Source organism: Canis aureus, chromosome 35, assembly GCF_053574225.1.
Source record: "Canis aureus isolate CA01 chromosome 35, VMU_Caureus_v.1.0, whole genome shotgun sequence".
Lineage (NCBI taxonomy): Eukaryota > Metazoa > Chordata > Mammalia > Carnivora > Canidae > Canis > Canis aureus.
This window is the reverse complement of record NC_135645.1, coordinates 26,630,239-26,651,607: the sequence shown is the minus strand read 5'-3', so window position 1 is coordinate 26,651,607 and position 21,369 is coordinate 26,630,239. Positions and strand designations below refer to the sequence as shown.

The 21,369-nt window shown below is 34.6% G+C and overlaps 2 protein-coding genes across 26 annotated transcripts in view; one reads left to right on the top strand and one right to left on the bottom strand.

The window, feature by feature from the left end:
- Window positions 1-20,478, top strand: part of EPHA6 (EPH receptor A6) — an 887,621-nt gene extending 867,143 nt beyond the window's left edge. For 10 of the 13 annotated variants that reach the window (XM_077884567.1, XM_077884561.1, XM_077884560.1 and 7 more), the window contains 3 exons: window positions 158-229; window positions 9,754-9,903; window positions 11,132-20,478. In XM_077884567.1, the coding sequence (XP_077740693.1) occupies window positions 158-229; window positions 9,754-9,903; window positions 11,132-11,246 (337 nt within the window). In that variant the 3' untranslated portion in view covers window positions 11,247-20,478. The remainder of the gene's footprint in view (window positions 1-157; window positions 230-9,753; window positions 9,904-11,131) is intronic. The other 3 variants (XR_013372579.1, XM_077884562.1, XM_077884568.1) reach the window with 1 other exon arrangement.
- Window positions 1-21,369, bottom strand: part of LOC144305590 (uncharacterized) — a 58,441-nt gene that overhangs the window by 31,971 nt on the left and 5,101 nt on the right. The window contains exon 2 of one of the 13 annotated variants that reach the window (XR_013372595.1): window positions 6,542-6,702. The exons of the other annotated variants lie outside the window; for them this stretch is intronic. The gene's annotated coding sequence lies outside the window, so the exon portion shown is untranslated. The remainder of the gene's footprint in view (window positions 1-6,541; window positions 6,703-21,369) is intronic. 13 annotated transcript variants of the gene reach the window in all.

Here is a 21,369-nt window from a genome sequence, read left to right as displayed (position 1 = left end):
GTTTCTTGGGTTTTTTTGCGTAAGTTTTATTGAAGAGATGGGCGCGTGTTGACATTGAAGAGAATGAGCTAATGCAGTGAGTGATGCGTTAATGGAAAAGAACTTTGGTTATCTATAAAATGAACTCATTTAATCCGGGCCTCTCATTGTGGTATAGGGTTAACGGACCCCACAGCCAGTGCCCATCAACAGAGCTCTCTAACTGTTCTATGGCTGTAGAAGCAGGCAGGTAAGAGCCTTCTTTTTGAAGAAAAGCAGATAAAATAATTTCTTCCCTGCTTTTTCAAGATTATGAATGTTTATCATAGTTGGAAAATACCAATGAATGCATTAAGATGAGAAAATGCCAAAAAGTCAAAATGATCCAGAGGTAAAGTCAACATGAGGGCTTGTGTCATAGGGCCAGAAGTTTATGGTTTCATGGGATGTGCAGTCATCCTGCGGACAGGTCAGCAATTGGCAAATGTGATGGTGCCCCCATACACGGGCAGGAGTTGGGTACTTTGTATAAAGTTGGCAGTTTGATTCCCCTCTAAAGTCTAATATCTGGGAGACCAAATGGAAAGTTTCTATGATGGATTTGCTATCCTTGTTTCTGACAGAGATCTCTGTGCTAGTGTTTTCTGCCTTTAATACACTTTTCTTGGAGAAACAAAGGGAAACAGAGTTCTTACAGGTACCATTCCTGAACCATTATCACCATTCTTATCTTCATAGCAGCCTGAGCAGGTTACCCTTGTCCACCCCTTTGGCCTCCAATGCCATCCACCCACCCTGTCCCTGATCCCAGAGAACTGAGACTGTTTAAGGGGAAGAGACATGGTATGAAGGATAGCGATGTTAGCTGAAGAACGTGTGGCTTGTTTTATGCATATAAGACTGTGGCACTGTCCTTCCCCTGAATCCTACAGCCCGGTCATCTGTCTTAGTGTGATGTTGGATTAAGAAAACATGACGGAGTAGAATTTCTATCTCTCTGCCTATTTATCTCTCAAACAGGTAAAAGGGTATAAATGTATAATCCACAGCAACTCTGATTAAACTCACCTGTACTCTTATTAGACTCTCAAGTATCCCCAGACTGCCAGGCTTCTCTCACACTTCTATACTGACATAACTCTCTCTCATCCACTAGGTCCCCATGGTTTTTATTCCACTCTAATTGCTTTTTTTCTCAACAATTCACCTGAGAAGCTTTTATCCTTCCTCTTGACAGAATAGTAAGAGGTGAAGAAATTAAGGCAACCAAGGTTGGGGTGGGGGGTGATGAGGAAAGCTGTGCAACCCACAGCTCAATAATTTTATAATAGCATATCAGAGATCTTATAAATCTTGTGTCTGCAGTTTTTCCTCTCAAAAGACGAGACACCCAGTAGAAAAAGATACTGGTCAGAGAAAGCTTTCATTGGAGTGGTCGTCCCAAATAATGCTTATATTCTTGTGCCTGGCACAGTCCCATGGGAATATTCAGAGCTCTGTACAGTTGCCAACACTCTTACCTTCTCTCCTACTCAAGAAAGTATGTGGATGTGTAAATGTACATGGCCATGAGTATAATTTTAAATCCAATTGATCCAAAAAAGTAGTTTGCACAAGTGCCTCTTTAGTATATGTAGTCATCCTTTCGTAAATGCGAATTTCAAACTAGCCTCACTTTTATTCATTCTACAGTGTTGAAGTGTATAACCTCCTTTTTAAAGAAGTGTCTGTGGCTGTCACATGGTGCACAGCCCCTGGGAGAAAAGGCCCAGTTGGAGGCCAAAGCTATGTAGAGAATGGCCTCAGGAGCAGTGCCTGGCCATGACCTTTGACACACCTCTTGCTCCCTTCCCCCTGACCTTTATGATAAATGCTATGGCCACTCTCCACCCCAAGTCGAGCATCCTCCTATGGAGTCCAGGGTTACATCTGAGATCCAGTGGTTTAATAATAGCATAAAGTAGACTGATGACAATATGAGTGTTCCTTCACCCGGCCCAATCTTCCCCACCTCACCCACATTCTACCACACATTCATTCTCCAGCCTCTTCAACTCTCACCCCTGATTCCTCCATACACCACAGCACTAAGGTTGAAGTCAGCTGGCCAATGCCTTTTTGGACAGTGCTGCCATGTAATGAGAAAATAACATTTTTCTCCCGTCCCTGCTCTAGATCCCCAGCACTGACAAAACTTTTTTACAGATTATGGGCTCTTTGATGACATCAGCTAAAACAGTGGCATCCAGGGATGGGCAACAGTTGACTACTAGATGGACCGGTCCATGATAGAGTCATGTTCTGCTCAGGCCAAGACACTGAGGAATATTCTCACTACCCACTGGGCCACAGTCAGGGATCTTAAAATACTTTAGCTTTTAAGAACTGGAACCACCACTTTCCTTAGTGCACATAAATCTATTATTGAACTTCCAAGTACTTGGCTACCAGTGATGTGTGAATCATGAATGTTGGGGAAAGTTCAAGCCAGTATCATAATTAAGAGCCTCTGCTTTAGAGATCCACAAGTAAAATATAAGAGTAAATGGTACCACTTCCTCTATCCAATGCATACAGCACCTCTAATGCTGCCTTCTGAGGGCAATAACTTTCAACAATTGGATGTGAATTTTTCCATTCATTTTGAAAAGATCTTGCTCAAAGATGTCTAGGCTATACATAATCAGCACTTGCCTGGTTGTTTATCTCTATATACCAAGTCATAGATAACTTGTCTTAATTTCTATAACTAGAACTTTTGATGATATTTTCCATGAGAAGTGAATGGCTAGCCAAAACCAGTGTTGTAATTGATTGATTAGCAAAGCTTTGTGGAAGGAAGACAGAATGTTAAACATGAATCGGGAAGTGTGAAACTTCCACCTGTTATAAAGTCTGAATTTAATTCACATGAACTGTTGGCACAAGCTAATGATAATACTGATGTTAAGACCAACACTAAAAAAAAAAAAAAAAAAAAGACCAACACTAATACTGATCAAAATTCCAATATAGATCATCAATAACAACTATTACTGCCATTTGTTGAAGGCCTATTATGTGTCAGTTATTGTACTAGGCAGTTTTATATATAAGGTCATTTAATCCACTATTATTAGCTAACCCTATCCCTCAGGTAAGGAAAGAGAGACTCAAAGAGTAAAGCAGGTAATTAGTGGACTGGGCATTTAACAAGCTCCACCAACTGCAAAGCCCTTGTTCTTCCCAACATACAGTATACAATCATGCAAAATGGCAAGATTCTTCCCAATACGGTACTGTTTTCAGAAATACGATTACAGGAAAGTACACTTTTTTATATTTCCACATAGATTTTCTGTGGACTAATCAGACTTCATATATGGGGTATATTAAAATCCCAAAAAGAATTTGTAGTGGAGCACAGCCTGTTATTTTATGTTCTACTAAGCAAATACAAGGATGTAGAGTATATGTCCTCATTCATGGGAATAAGTAGCAAACACATAATCAATATATCCCCTCAACATCCTCCTATAATATTCAGCCACTTGAAGAACGTTACTTGAAAAAAAAGAAAGTAGTAACTACAACAAAATAGAGAAATGAGGAAAATATGGCAGCAACGCAGTTCGAGAATTACCTCCTCAGGCATTTTGTAGATTGAATTTTTCCAGTCTTGGCAAATATATGCTTTCCTTCTTTTCCTCGTTATGGCAGACATTACTAATCATCACAACACTCTTTCCCACTGAGCCCAGATGCTGCTATAGCCTCCTTTTTAAGACCATATTTTGACAACTACTGCCAATGAATTGTAGTTAGCATGTGATAAGAAATCCATTTCTGTTCCTATATTATTTTCTCACACAAATTGCCTTTCCATGAGGTTCAGTGATCTATCACTCTAGCTATAGGGACAATGTGCTGGGTACTCAGAATTATAGGAGATTTTTAAGCAGTATTATTCCTACTCCACGTCTATCCCTCCTAACGTTCAAACACAGCTACAATTTTAAAATTTTCATCCCTTCCTACTTTCTGCTAGTTATCATCATTATGAGAATTAAATCATCGTATCAATTAAAAAAAAAAACTTGAAGGCTTAATGAAAATAAAAGGCATTCTTCCAGTTTAACACTTTGGAGAAGCAGATTGTTTGGAACCATGAGATATTGCCCACAAGTATGAAATAGTCACAAAATATATGGCATGGTTCTATGCGTTTGAGATTTTATAACATTTTGAGTAAAATTATACTTAAAATTTTTTTAAGTATATCAAAATTCGTTTACTATTTTGTGTTCAAGTTTGCTCTTCAGCCTATTTGCAGAGAAGGCAATGTATTCTTTATTATCTGATTAAATTCTTCCTTCAAAGTTTAGGTAGTTTGTATATGAGAAGATTATTTTATGGATTAACTATATAGAGTGAAGTGTAATACCTGAGTTTTGAGATCATAAGCACGTGTGAAAGCAGTGACATTAAGTTGGATACTGCTGATGTGGTTCTGAGTCCCTTTGCCCTGGGCCACCTCACCCCCACCTATGGCTGCCTCTCTCTCCACTCTGAAACCTACAAAGGCAGAGATCAGCAAACACCAACAAGAGGCCCTTAACTCTTCGATTTGAGGGAACTAAATGAAAATAGATGGTCATGAGTCACCATTATGTCATGGACCAAACTTTTCCACAGAGAATATTCAAATCTAAATCATCACATATTTAATAAATTCCTGTAATACTTTCAGCATTGTGCTAAGGCCAACAGAAAATAGAAAGATAGAAAGATATGTGAGATATGGTCCCTGCCATCAGGGAATTTTAACTTACTCTTTAAAAAAAAAAAAAAATTCCTCTCTCTTATGGATTGTTCCCAAAGGAAGTCATTCAACTGAAGCAAAAAGATAACATGCTGTAAAACTTCATAGTCATCTGTAATAATAATAAAAAAAATGTTGCTAGCCACCTAGGAGCCTAACTTAAGGGAATTAAATTATAAAGCATCAACATGTAGAATATTATACACTCATTTGATTAATAGTTATGAATACTACTGAAACATGCAAAGATTAATAAATAACTGAAATAAAGGCAATATCAAACAGAATGGACCTAATCTGTACAGTTCTGCTAACCATATATAAATGTAAGAGCTAGGGGGAAAAAGTTTTGTTAGAATAGGAACAAGAGAGGGATGCCTGGCGGCTCAGTGGTTTAGCATCTGCCTTTGGCTCAGGTCGTGATCCCGGGATCCTGGGATCGAGTCCCGTATCGGGCTCCCCGCAGGGAGCCTGCTTCTCCTTCTGCCTGTGTCTCTGCCTCTCTCTCTCTGTCTCTCATTAATTAATAAATAAAATCTTAAAAAAAAAATAGTAACAAGAGAAAAGCCGCTAAGCATGTGATGGCTTCATATTAAAATAAGATCTATTTTGTAATAGTGTTTCTCAAAGTATAACCTTTCTTGAATCATTCTTAATAAATCTATTACCATTTTATTTGCATGATAAATATAAAACATGGAAAACTTTTAAGGATTAAAAACCTTCTTGCTTTTTGCTGGCAGTTTTGATACCTATTGATTATCTAATACTAGTACTGAGGCACCTAGGGCACCAACTCAGTTTCAGCTCAGGTCTTGATCTCTGGGTCCTGAGATCAAGACCCACATGGGGCTCCGTGCTCCATGGAAAGTCTGCTGGAGATTTTTTTTCTCTCTCTCTCTGCCCCTCCCCTGCAGTCATGCTCTCTTTCTCTAAAGTAAGTAAATCAATCTTTTTGTTTTAAAGGCTACTACTATTATGAACTCAAAGGGCTCATTAGAGTAAAAAATTATTGGCTCTATCAGTGCTACTCATTTTTACATATTTAGATGTATTACAAGTATATATTTATTGAACCTTAAGCTGTGTCATTACCTATTCTACCTACACTCCAGTCCTCTCTCTAATCTAAATGGACCATCATTTATACATTTAGAATTTCCTAACTTTACCCATTCCTCAGTTTTCTGAGAAAAGTGATAGACCTTTGACCTTCTGTTCTACAATATATACTTTTTTCAGTGTGAGCTGCTGATTTTGCTGTAAAGACATTTCTCAGGTGGGCAGCTCCCACTAATCACCAAATAGCAGAAATTTCTATGTGCTCAGCAAATAGCGGACTGAATTTATCATTGTACATGGTTGATAAGAAAGGGCATTTATTGTTTATTAGGTAATATTCCAGAGAATTCATGTGAGGGTGATGGAACCCAGCCCTCAAAGCCAGAAAATAGCAGCATTTTTCAACTTCGTTATAAGATAAGGTGAAAGAAAAGTTATTGCATGGTGGCTATGAACAATGAGGGGGCCCTGACCTTACTAAATCAACTGCCAATGCCATCGTAGAAAGGCCAAAGAGTAACTAGGTTACTAAAGACGTGTGGAGAGAAAGGGAATTACGGTATTGAAACGTTCTGGGAGCAAACAGTGAATGCTTTTCAACAGAGAAATAGGCTGGTTAAGTCATTTGGTATACAGAATGTCTTTTCATGACCTTTCTATACTAAGGACATAAAATTAGCGAATTACATTTCTACTCACCGATTATATGAAATTGTGAAAGCTCAAGAGTTACAGAGTTATCTCAGGAGAGAGAAGTGGATGTCATCTGACACTCTCTGTGCATCAAGAATGGCATTGGAGTATGAAGGGAAGTCACTTAAATACATTCTTTTAATTCTGTCCAGTCTCAACAAACTTCCCTGAGAAGTAATTAAAAGATGTGGGAGCCACATTGCTTTAAAATAGAACATTCAGTTTTTGAGCATGTGTGGTTTTATGTTAATAAGCAGTAAGGGTGCCCTGGTCATTTTGATATTTAAACTTAGTGAACTTACTACAGCAGTATTTCTTAAACTGTGTTTTATAGAAACTGGTCAGATCATTTAGGAAAATAATGCAGAAGCTATTGTTAATCCTCTTATATGTTCACATTGTACGTTAGAATAGTGAAGACTTGGAGAAACACTATAGTTAAAAATCCTTTTTAACTCTTTGCAGTAGATAACCTTTATTATTTCGTATTTTAAATGAATTTTTGCTTATTTTACAATTCCTCGATATGAATGCCTCTAGGAAACAACAAATATAGCAATAATAAAGGATTTAGTGGTAGATGCTATAAAATGTTTTCAACCTTTGGATATAACTAATCTTTGTTTAGGGTCAAATCATGCATCATTCTGATATGAATTTGAATGAATTAGGCCACAATCAAAATAGCATTGCAATTTGTTGTACAAAAGAAGAGCATGTAGCTTTTAACAGCCTCCCAAATTGGAAATATAGTAACAGGATTGAGTACTAGTAAAAAGGATAGGAGTCATTGTTCAGGAGTACCAGACTCAGTGTGGACCACAATGTGGTCACAAGATAAATGCATATAATTTATGCAAATTCAAATTATATATTAAAAGCAAAACCCCCCGGGGATCCCTGGGTGGCGCAGCGGTTTGGCGCCTGTCTTTGGCCCAGGGTGCGATCCTGGAGACCCGGGATCGCATCCCACGTCGGGCTCCCAGTGCATGGAGCCTGCTTCTCCCTCTGCCTATGTCTCTGCGCCTCTCTCTCTATGTGACTATCATAAATAGAAAAATAAATAAATAAAAATAAAAAATAAATTTAAAAAAAAAGCAAAACCCCCTGTGTTTTCTACATTGTCTCTTCACCTTCATCCTCATCTTCAGCCAGACCCCAGTTTAGAAAAAGGGAAGCCAATGTAGCAATCAAAGAAAAACCAAAGACATGAACTTGAGGCCTCTGGAGGGGACTCTGTCCTGAAAAATCCCAAGGGCCCCCTTTTAGAATCTGCAAGAGTTGTACAGTGTACAACTTGTATGGCCATGCAGAATGTCTCTGACTTGCGTGTTCCTAAATACCCAAGGCCTGGTGATTTCAGGGTTACTTAAAGGACTTTTATGGGTAACTTTGATTATTAGAGATTTTTATGTTTTATGTTTTTACCTTAGGCACTAACCTTAAAACCTAACTCCTATTTTCATATATTTTTAACAGAACAATACCAGTTACATAGCATGTGTACTCCATCTACTTCCCAGTGGAGGAATTCTTACTTCATGTGGTTTCATCATATGTGTTCATATACTATTGGTGTCTAGTTAAAGCTGGGATAGTTCAAATATGAATGGTAAAAACTATTATGATGAAGTATTTCAAATATGAATGTTAAAACTATGGATCTAGTAAAGTCTCTGGATTCTTTCATTCTTTAATTTTATAAAAAATTAAAAGCAAAGTGAAATTTGGATTAACCTTCAGTATTCTAATAAAAATAATTCAGTGATTCACTTCTAATGGGAATATTTTTCATTACTTAGAAAATAGATTTGACTCAAATACCAAACTTAAAAAAAAATAGGTTCCTGCTCCACTATTTAATATAAACTCTCAACCTAGTAATTTTTAAATGATATATTTATTACCCTAGAGGGCTAATAACATGCCTATAAAAGCACTTTTACTGCTGGGTATTTTGTAAAACCATATAAAATATTTTTAACTATTTTCATGTATTTCTAGAAGGAGAAATAGAATATAGTTTATTGCCAGAATCAGTTGAATACACAAATTTTAGTTAATTTTACTATAATTTCTAAGGTTATTTCCATGTTTATTCTGTCTTTAATTTACATGAAACTATCCTGTATAAATATGTATATGTATGAACATATATACACATACAAAAATACGTATTTATGTATGTATACACACACACATCTGCTAGCCTTTCCAGAGTGCAATGCCTTTATATTATTTTTATTATAAAACTATAAAAATATGGGGCTCCTAGGTGCCTCAGTTGGTTGAGCGTCCAACTCCTTGACTTTGGCTTATGTCATGACCTCAGGGTTGTGAGATCAAGCTCTGCTGGGCGTGGAGCCTGTTTAGGATTCTGTCTCTCCTTCTGCCCCTCTCCTGACCCCCACCCTCATTATCCTCTCAAAAAACAAAATGAAACAAAACAAAAAACTACAAAAATATCCCCAACTGCAATGCCCTTTGCCTTAGATATTAGGAACAAATATACAGATGTCTGTATCACTTACTTTAAGATCCATCAATGCTGGATTCCTTTTTCTCGTTAACCCAAACTTGCGTTGATTTTACTTTGTTTTATGCCATATTAACATCCATGCTTTGGGCTCTCCTACCCTAGGCTTGGATGTATGTAAGTCTTACTCATGCAACTGAACTCTATAACAGCAGAAATTGCTTTTTAATAAATAATAAATCCTTGTTGAATGTTTGAGAATAAATCAATGGAAGCTTGATCAGTGAATTCACTGTGAAAAAGAAAAGGGATTATCAGAGCAAACATTTAAAAAAAAAAAAGGCAAAAAGGCAAGGAATCAGTGGCAGATTAGAAAGTGTAAGAGTGAAAAACCCATGACTACTTACTGTCCTTTATGAGGACTGGACTTTTCCTAGATTTGAAAGCACAATTTTATGCAAGAGGAAAAAAGTAAATAGCAGTTAGCAAGATGTGCGTTTTTCTCAAAAGATACATCTAGTACAAAACCCGGTTAATGGCAAAAAGCAGAAAAAGACAAACTGACAAGTGAAACTGACCAGATAAAAGTGGCTGATGTGAATATGATGGAAAATTAGAGATTTGTTTTAATGGACTGTGAAAATATCATAGGTAAGAGGACTGAAAAGAGGTAAAAAAAAAAAATTATTTTTTGCTTAATGTGACTTTAAAAATCTCCATGGATTTTTTTTTTTTCTTGTAGAATGCCAGAGTCCCCTGGTGAAGTTCCTGAATATCCTTTGTTTGTCACAGTTGGTGACTGGCTGGATTCTATCAAGATGGGGCAATATAAGAATAACTTCATGGCTGCGGGGTTTACGACGTTCGACCTGATTTCAAGAATGAGCATTGAGTAAGTGGTACTAGGTTTATTACCATGTTTAGACAATCCACTCAGGAAGTTACAAATCCAAATACTGTATCAGGAACACTGTGATGCAACCACATTTCCTAATGCTAGCCTGGCATTTCCACATCTTTCCTCACCATTGTTAATTACCATTCTAGTGGAAATTAGACATTACACTTTTAACTATTTCCCTTTGGAAGAGTATGTTTGATTCCAATAGCCATTTTAAAAATTTGTAAATGCTTTCTGAGATGCATATTACTCTCATTCACATCCGAGACTTTACATCAGCATAGTGACTCACATATACTAATCTTGTATAATCAATTCTGTTACTTTCATCAAATGTAGTAATTGTAGTAATACGTTACCATCACGTAAATTCAGAGGTCCTCCTCTATATTAAAAAAGCTGGACATTTTTCTGTTGTCTCAAAAATTATTCTTTGCCTGGGTACAGTAAAATGTTCAACATATGCTTAAAAGGTAGATACTAAAACTAGTTGGTTGAACCAACTATGAAATCGCCATTATTTTGAAATAGTAATGGCAATTTTATTTAGTTCAACATAATACAACAGCATTTTTTCCAGATTGTTGAATGACCACAGGGCTCAGATGAAGCCCCTATTATACCATCCACCCCATATATTATTTTTGCTGACACTGTTGAAAATTTGTATCATTATCTAAATTGTATACCTGAGGCGCCTGGGTGGCTCAGTTGGTTAAGCATCCAGCTCTTGGTTTCAGCTCGGGTCATAATCTCGGGGTTGTAAGATCAAGGCCCACATTGGACTCCATGCTCAGCAAGGAGTCTGCTTAAGATTCTCTCCCTTTGCCACTCCGTTCTCTTTCTTCCTCTCTCTCAAATAAGTAAATAAATCTTTTTAAAAACTGCATGCCCTTTAGGTCTATGAAATGTCTGAACATTGTGTTGGTACCTGAATTTGAAATTTTTCTTTGTATCCTTAAATTTGAGGTAGACTGGATATATTATCTGGCACCGGGGAGAAGAAAAATGTAACAAAGTCTTGATGTTCACTGATATCTCTGTTTAAACTCTCATTTTACCAACTATACAATTTTTGTTAAGTTCACAAAGCAAATCTGACATGATACATATTTACCATAAGTCTTCATTTCTTATCTCCTTGTACTTACCAGATCTAAATGTCCATATTCTCTCTCCTCCCCTCACTCCCATCTCTGTCTCTTTTTCTCTCTCACAGTGATATTAGAAGAATTGGAGTCCTTCTCATTGGACACCAGAGACGGATAGTCAGCAGTATACAGACTTTACGCTTACACATGATGCACATACAGGAGAAAGGATTTCATGTATGAAAGTACTACAAGCACTTGTGTTTTGTGCCTCAGCATTTCTAAAATGAACGATATCCTCTCTACTACCCCCTCTTCTGATTCTCCAAACATCACTTCACGAACTGCAGTCTCCTGTTCAAACTACGGGCACACACCTTTTGTTTATGCTTCTAACCTGGATTTTAAAATTATGCCTCATAGCTCCTCTCTGAATAACCTGCAGATAAAACCCTGGCCCGCTGCAGATTATCACTGACACAATGGTAAATAACTCAGCATGGATGTGTAACTTTGTACAACAGTATTTGGGAAGTGTTCACGAACTTAAAGGAATTTGACCAGGTGTGGCTTCCTTAATGATGTATTTAGAGTTTGACGGTAGATAAAAAAGAAATAGTTGACCTTTCTTTCATGTTTTGTGATCAAGTAGCTTCCAAACTGACGTGAATACTTTTAGATAATTATATTCAACTCTATGGATCATATTGTTACTTTATTTTATAATAGTTTAACTGTTGATGCCTGATGTTGTTAGAAGTATTTGCAGAAATAACCAATGATGTCATTTGGTGAATTCTTGTCAGGTGTGACTACACTAAGAAAGGGGTTATCAGGGAGGGAGAGGGAGAAACATACTGTGCTTTTCAATCTTCTAAGGCTGGTTTGTCTATTTTTTTTAAATTAACTTCATAGTGTCCTAAATATTTCATAGTAAGTGATTGCTTAGAGGCTTTTCCCCTCTAAGTTTTATTAGCAATAGTATATTTCTCTCCTACCTTATGAAGATCACCCCAGAAAGATCAAGAGTGAAGCTTGAAATAAAACCGTGTCTATTCCCTTGGTTCAGCTTTACAAGTTTGCAAAAAGCAATTATCAAAGCACTGAGAAAATTAGTTATTTTCAGTAGACTTGCTTTGAATAAAAGATCTAAGAATATAGCCTTAGATTTAATGTAAAAGTAATTAAACACAATTTTATGATAGCTATATGGTGGCCCAAAAAATAAACACATGTAGTTGGCTGATGTTGGTGCATTTTGCAAGTTAAAGAATTTTTATATTTTGTTCCTAAAAAATAAGTTACATGAACGTGCTGAGCTGTTTTCTAAACCTTTCAAGAGACAAGTATACCACTGCATGTTCCAAAGAGGATATGAACAGACCTAACCCATGAGCATATATAAATCGTGTGTCAACCTGGGCCCAAAACACAGTAACTGAAAATGTGAACACAGCTATAATGTGTTGTCATAATCATCTCAGAGGCTGCAAAAAAAAGCAAATATATTTTTCAGTGAATTATGCTGAGCAAATTATCAAAAAAGTGCTGCTTTATGAGTAAGTTCAATTGTAAAATCAGCTGTTGCCTGTGAATGTACAGAATGGCTTCTGTGCTGGGTGTGGAAGAGTAGGCAGGATGTGTTGAGAGAGATTTTAAAAGGAACAGGTTGTCTAAAGATGCTTATTTAATAAATAAGTTTTTCTCTGATCTAAGACCCAAAGGTGCCCAATCCACATTCTCCAGTTCCTACCTGAATCACAATTTTTTTTTTTTTTTTTTTGGTAATAGCAGCTGTCTTGCTATTAAAGGAGACTCACTTTCTTTTATTCTTTTAAGATTTGTTTATTGTCCCATTAGACTAGACCCTTTCACATACATTATTATGCTGATTTATCTCCTGATTTTTGTCTACCACAGCTCAATTTTTCTCATTTCAAAAAAAAAAAAATTGTATAGAGCTAGAAGGAAGAGTCTTTAAAAAGTATTCCTTAAAGTATACTAAAAAGAAAAAAAAAGTGAGAAATTCATCACTTTTTAAGTAAGTGTGTCAGAAATAGCTAGCAACATTTTCTAGCCACCACCTGCATGGTCATGCGTCACTCATACACTAACTGCAGTTTGCTTGATACATTTACACAAATCCGGATACATGTAGAGGAAATATAAAATTTCCATATTTACCTGTCTTCAAATATATATTAAATAAGAACAGATGTAAAACAGATTAAATTTATTAATCATATATATTTATTTTTATAATACAACAAAAAAGGTATTTAGAAAAATAAGGAATAGAATAATTATGGTCTTCCATAGGACTCTGTCAGCAACATCTGTATAGTTTGATGAAATAAATTCTATAAAGTATTTAAACTTCTATGAGATGGGCATTCAGTACTTAAAAGATTAAAGTTCACTGTTAAGAATTTTTTTCTTAAAAGGTACAGAGATCTTTTTCTATATGTGAGTAACTTATATTTCTTTTTTTCCTTCCCCAACATCTTCCTCTAGTATTATAAAACTGCCTTTCTACTCCGTCTCTTTCCCCAAATGCTCTTTAAAATTTCTTTAGAATTACATTCATATTTTTCAGAACTGTAAGCATGATAATCTTACGTGTAATTTTGAACCTCATTATGGTCAGAAACACATGGTTGAAATATTTGTGCACGATTAAACAGATATATTAAAAAAATAAGGATATCTATTTCTTAATTGCCTACACACAGACCCCTGATCCCAAGGATATTATAAGATTTAGGAATATTAACAGTTAGGTTGCCAAATTTATTTGGAAATTTTACATGAAATATTTTGAGAATTACTAGTGCACATACTTAGTAATTAAAACTGTTTAATATGCATAAGTATAGAACCTAATTATAGAAAGAAAATTAGTAACTTACATAAATCACAGCCTTCAGTAATGATTTTTGATAACTTCAGTATGCATATACATTCATGTACCTGCTTTATTTTACATTTTCTGATCTATACTATTGAGGAGCTTTTTGGATTTTGTAAATCGAGACAGTTGAAGAAACCACTTTTGTTTTATTTCCTGGGTGGTCAGTTTCCAGTCTATAAACAACTCATTATCTCATAGTATAAGGCATATGTGGGGGAAAAATATAAAAACAATGTACAATCGAGAAGAGACATTAGGTATATAAATCATTAAAAAAGCAATCAGAAATTGCAAAGCTCTTGGCTTACTGAGAATCAAAATGTACACCACTTTTGCACTGAGTTATCTTATAGCTGCTGACAAATAAGTTATGCATGCTGTAGTCTAAAAAAGAAAAAGAAAAAAAAGATTTGTATTCTTTAATACCCTGCATTACTCTTTAAAACCTATCCAGATATCAGCTGAATAAAAAACAGCCTTGTAGCTACAGTTCTAAGGCCTGCTTCAGTCCTCACATGGAAAACAAATCCAAAGTCAACTCTTGAAAAGCAAAGTCAGTCTTTACAGAAGTCCTTCTGAAGTGGTGGTAAAGAATGAATCTCAACCACATTTCATTTAAAAAGTCCATTTTTTGTATCTTTCCCTACCAAAGTTCTACTTTATAAATCAGTCGGTTAAATCTCTTATCCCAAAATTTTCACCAATATTAGGTCTCTTTTTTCTGTTCCTTCATTAAATTTCCTAAAACTTCTTGCTCAGTCAGCTCCCCGTCTCCTCTCTTTATTACTCCATCTCCTCTCTTTTCCTTTCTCAGTTTCTACCACTCAACCCCTGATCCCTATCAGCAGAAGAAAGCTCGGAAAATCTAAAAAGATCTTACCATCTCTTTACAAGAGGCTGAAGGCGGAGGGAAGGGACTGTTGCAGGAGCCATACATTAGTATTTTGGGTCCCACCACATAAACGAGAGCATTTGCACTCACAGAGAGGGAATGAACTTTTTATTAACTGGAAATTAAGTGCTTTGGAAAGTAATTTAAAAATGGATGATGATGATCCTTTTCTATAGCTTTAGATAAGGAAATTATTAATTTAAAAATTTGTATTTTAAGAATAAAAAACCATTATCCATTCACAGTTGGTGGACTTGTGTTTATACAACAAAGAGGCTAGAAGCAGATATATCTCTTCTTTTAATATTCTCACTTTAACTTTTCCAAGCTCAGATTCCATTTAGTAGAAAAGACTTTACTACTTCAGTTCAATCCAAAAATATTTTGATACTTTTTACATGAGGACTCCGAAAGAGGGGCACCTGGGTGGCTCAAGCATCTGCCTTGGGCTCAGGTCATGATCCTGGGGTTCTGGGATGGAGCCCCTGCTCAGTGGGGAGCCTGCTTCTCCCCTCTGCCTTTCTCCCCTCTGCCCGCCACTCCTCGTGCTTGTGCTCTCTCTCCCTCTCTCTCTGTCAAATCAATAAATAAAATCTTGAAGAAGAAAAAAAAAGACTCCAAAAGATGGAGTAGTACACTGAGTCAAATTGATGTTATCCTTCCATTAGGACACCAGGCACTGAAGTCGCCTTTTAGGTTGATCAACATTTTCAACAACTTTCAATCTTTAATTATAGGGGTTCAGTAAGGACAGTATAAACTTCATTAGTTCAATTTAACAAATATCTATGAAGTGTCTCCTATACACATAAGGTTTTATGGCAAAGATGATTTTGGCTGTACTGTCCTTACCTTCAAAATAACTCTTAAGATTAAAACTTAGAGGTTGGAGCCTATTTGCTATGTTTGCTGTGATTTCCAAGTCACTAAGGGCCAGCTCTTTCCATAGAAAAAAAAATACATTACATAAATCAATAAAGCCTTGTCCAGTGTGAATTGGATTTAGAATCCATATGGAGAAATTTATTTTGCACTGTAGATTCTCATAAAACACTCCATACTTCCTATAGCAGAGAGGAACAATCTTGCAGTATTCTCTTAAGACAATCTCTCCTTAGAAGTTACAGATTTTTCTTGTCCAGTGGCAAACTTTTCAGTTCATGTGTGGTAGAGTCACTACCTCAAAGGTGCCTCCAATTAGAAAATATTAGCCTTTTTTTAAAACAACTCTGGAGTAATCTCTTTTCCAAGCCAATTCACTGGTATTAGTGAATGTAAAAATAAGTATGAACCTGCAATAGTTGCACAAAATTCTTTCAAACATGCCTAGATCTAACACGGTACTAGATGAAGTAAAGGAAATGAAAAATCTTAAGTTGCAGAGGCATAAATACCCCCTTTCTCTTACTGTTTCCTTAAAAAAACAAAATATTAGGCAGGTATTTCAAAGATTTCTTTGGATAAAAATAAATTTTGTATATTATAAGGGGGATGTGACACTTCTGAGAAAAAAAGGTCAACAGATACAGGTCATCAAAATGTAATTTTTATCTTCTTTCTTCTGACTAGTAATTAGATTTGAACTTCAGATTAATGATACATTATTCAAATGTGTAAAAAAAAGGATATTCACATCTTAATTGAAAACTTGGGGGGTGCCTAGGTGGCTCAGTCGGTTAAGTGCCCAACTCTTGATCTCAGCTCAGGTCTTGATCTCATGGTTGTGAGTTCAAGCCCCATATTAGGCTCCACACTGGGCATGGAGCCTACTTAAAAAGAAAAAGAAAAAAGACTTGGGTTATTTTTAATTCAAAACAAAAAATGGTTGGTTGGTATTTGTGTTGTTTAGGATTATGGAATAGATTTGAAAGTCTACCTTTAGCTTATCAGTAGTGAATCAAAATTACTGAATTTTAAAAATGAAAAAAAATAATGTGAAGAAAACTTCTCATTTACTAAGGGTAGCAAAGCATTACTAAAATTATATAAACTTCATCTTTTAAAAACACCTGGCAAATAAAAAGTTTTGTGTATCTCTTAAGGATATCAACTCATTTCCACTTTATTAGATTTTTTTGCTCTTTCCCATTGAAAGCAGTTTCTTTCTAAACAAAACAAAGAAAGATTCTCACTTGGGTTTCCATGCTCGTTAACTATAGTACCAAATCTCTATATCATTAAGAGAACTTTTGATTTGTTTCATTTAAAAGGAAAAAACCTCAAAGAAGAATTCCACTATCCTTAGACATACCTAATTCATCCTTAAGAATAACAAAGGCATTACAGAAAAATTACCTGACAGATGAGGATGAAAGATAGCTCTTGCTCTTAAATGTAATATAAAGAAGTGGTTTCTACTTTTGATTAGAAAATGAAGTACAGATTAACAACACAATTTCCTGGGAGTTGTAAATTAGAAAGGTATCAAACTCAGTGAAAAATCTTCTCTCAAGTGAAGCTCTTTCCTTACCTATATTTCTCCATTCTTTTTAACCCCTGGATGTCTTTGTTTGGTTATAATAAACTCACTTTTGGTTAAGATAATAAGCTATCAACTCAAATAATAAATCAGAACAACTGAGATATGACTTTAAAATGTTCTACAAAATAATGAAAGAACAACCTACTTCAGGATTCCTATTCATTTAGCCCAGCCATTAACCTTCATTTATTCCAAAATGATGTATTATTATAAAGAAAAATTCAAGGTATGAGAACCTTCATTTTACCTATATCCAAATTTTATATTTAGGCATTATTAACTTTGAAGATAAATAAATGTTCTTGTTTTCATAACTTAAATATGAGCTTACATGCAAGCAATTTTGATGTAAACATTTCTATGAGTTTTGCCACATTTATAGATCATCATCCTCAGAACAGTCTTCATTTGCCTGTGTTCTACAAAGACCAAATATCACTTAACTTTTTGAAATCATGATAGATGGAGGGAATATTGCTAAATCATCTAAATCTAAATCTTTAGATGAGTAAACATGCACTTTCATGATTTTTACCTAATTTAAAATCTCCTCTTCTATTGTCTTTGTAATAAATTAAATCTCTCTTCTACATTTAGTAATTTGTAGAATGAAATGTATGCATTTAGCTAGAAATTACTTTTGTTAGATTTTTCATTTAAACACATCTTCACTCACTTAGGAACTAGAATATAATTCATTCTATTAGCTCATTTCTCATGCAAAGTAGTAACTTCTGCTCTCTTTAGAATAATTTACCCAGAAATATCATTATTTAAGCTGTAATAAATTTTTTCTTTGACTGTACATGCTTTATTTATTGCCACATATTTTTTATCTTTAAAATAAATCTGCTTACAACTGTGGTCTTTAGAAGCTCTATGACAAAATCAATGGCTACTCATTTGCTAACAAATCTGTAACTGAATGAGCTAGTTTTTCTGTCAATATGATTAATGCGAGTATTGTTAAATCTAACTGATTTGAATATTCATTGGTATTTTATGTAGTTCAATATCTTTAAAAGTATCTTTAAAACAATACTGAATTTCATAGACACTATGACAATGATTGGAGATTTTTTAAATTCCTGCACTGCTTGAAAAATAAGGCTTAATGTGCATAAATGTTTATCATTGAAGTTTTTAATTTGCTTTTAATGTGTTGTTTCTTCCTATGCCATGTATATGTGTTCAAAGAAAATTGTATTAATAGATCTATACTATGCAAAAATCTCATCTTCTTCTTACAAATTTAGAGTTTTGATATAATGTTGGTCTTTTAAGACCTCCAAGAGAAAAAAAAATGTGTGAAATGGGAGGTTTTTTGTTTTTGTTTTTGTTTTTTTTTGGTGGGGTATAATACTTTTTTTGGTGAGCAGTCCTAACAAATAAGAATGAATAACATTTGATTTTAAAGATACTATATGTGCTTTATTTCTGATACATTATTAATCATTTTCTTAATTACATTCCATCTTAGATTGTGTCATTGAAAATCTGAATAATTACAGGATATAAATGTTTTTGGACATTTTTCATAAACTATACTTGGGTTTTTATTTTGTATTCAGTACAATCTTTGACAGCTTAATAATGCTTCTTAAAATGGTGGTTATATCTTCTATAATAACCTTATTTTTAAAAAAATCAGAGGCATTAACACAGAACATGGAAACAGACGAAGTTCTATTAAAATTTAGGAAAAGGCGAAAAGATAATACAAAAAGAGTTTTTTGTTAAAACTATTACCACATTAAAAGAAAATCATTAAAAAAGAGTGACTAAAAATTATGTCCTGTTACTCTTCTGGTAATTTTGAAACTAAAATTCATTTCGAGGATGAGAATCTCTAATATAAATGAGTCTTAATATTTGTTAAGATATATATGTATAAAATTAGAAATTTTGCCAAGATATCAAAAATAGAAATTTATTTTTAAAAAATTTAATAAACTAAATGATCATAATTACTAACATTTCCATATTACCAGTTCTTTTGATTTCTAAGACCTATATATAATAAATGAATTTGTCAAAAAATACATTGAGTATTGAACTGTCAAAGCATTTTATATGTATCAATGAATCAATCTCATTCATGAGTTTTTTTCCTGTTATTAAATGCAAAAAGTTTATATAAAATTCAGATAAAAAGATCTGAGTTGAAAGGTAATCTTTGAAAATCAATTTATGCTTTTATGTACCATATAAATTTTACATAGTTGCAAATGTATAAAAAATGTGGTATTTGCATATTAATTTTGTTATATGTGATGATCCCTACTTAGTGCTTTCAAGAAGATTGCCTTCTTTTTTCAGGTATTTTAAGTATAAAAAAAGAGCCATTTTAGATCTTTATTTCCTTTCAATATCAGAATGCTTATAACTTTCCAGTTCTCAAAGAAGTTGAAGCCAAATACCAAAACAGTATCTAGAAATTATTATTTTTGAAGTTACCCTTTTGTTTCTTTTTGTTTTTTATCTAATCTGGCTCAAATGTCTCATAATGTGCTGGAGAAAACAAACTCTTATTTTCTCATGAACAGAAATACAGTAAGAAAAATCCAATATTGGACTTGGTGTATTCAAAATAGTGAACAAATCTTTTTATAGTTACTTTTCACTACTTACCGTTTATTCAATTTTTAAAATTTCACCAGGTGGGATACCTTCAACAAAAGTGAAAAGTGATTCCATTTTTGTATAAACTGTTTTTTCAGAGTCTTCAAAAATCCCTTTGAGGAAGCAAAACATTCCCTTATCCCACCTTATAACTTCTCTCTACCATTAAATGAAATAATTAGGTATCTATAATTTAATGCAGAGAACAAAAACACAGCATGATTTCTCCAGTCAAAGCTCTGACACTATGGGGAACAGATATAACAAACAAAAAATTGAAGTTCTGTTTGCTGATCCAAAATTGTATAATTCCTAAATTTCAAAATTAGTATATACATACCTATACTGTATGTATATATACATACATAGATTGATTTACTTTAATTATATTTATCTGTAAGTTCATTTGTCCCAGTAACTAATGTCTATTGAACACTGTCATATACCAGTGTCATGTTCTAAGTACTGAAAAAGAGTGACCAAGATAAGAAAAAAGCCTCTGCCTCATGGCATTGATTTTCTAGTGGTAAAGGTACACAATAAAGAAATGTTATGTTGATAATTAAAAGCAATAAAGTTACATAGCATGACTGTGGTTTTTATATAAAATGGTAAAAGAAACTTTCTCTGAGGATGTGACATTTCAAATGCCTGAAAAGCATGAAGGAACCAGTCATGAGAAGATCGGAGGCAAGAACATTGCAGTCAGAAAGACCAATTTAATGCATGGGGGTTTGGAGTGTTTGAGGGTAGAGAGAATGGTGTGCTTAGTACACAGTAGAAGAATTAAGGAGACAAAAATGAGACAAGAGTGAAAGAACATTTATGAGGCTACAGCAATAGTTTAGGCAGACAAAAATGTTGGCTTTTGTTAAAGTGGAAGTAAAAGTGGAGAGAAGTAGGTGAATTCAGGCTCTGAACCCAGGGCTTCCTAATGAATTGGGTATGACGGGTGAAAAAGAAAGAAAATCAAAAATAAATTCTATTATTTAGGAAATGAGAGACTAAGTCAGCAGTGGTGGGGAGAAGCAGGTTTGGAGGGAAAATTAAGGACTGGTTTTAGCTACATGATGCCTGTCAGATATTCAAATGGAGAGAACGAATAGACAGTCCTATATGAGAATTCCAAGGAGCAATCGGGGACAGACATCAAGATTTGGAAGTCATCAGCACATAAATGGTGTTTAAAATTTTGAAATCACCTGGGAAAAGGCTATAAGATAGTAGGCTGGAGTTGAGGTCTAGGGCATTCCCACATGTAGAAGTTAGGCAGAGAATTGGAAGCCAACATAGGACACTAAGGAGAACAAGGTAAGATCAAAAAGAAATGCGATGGGTCATCTGGATTAAATGCTTCTAAGAAGCCAAGCTGAGAACCAAGAAATGGCCGCTGGATTTGGCAACATTGAAGTTATGGGTGACCTTGACAAAGACAGTCTCTGAAGTAAGGTAGTCAAAG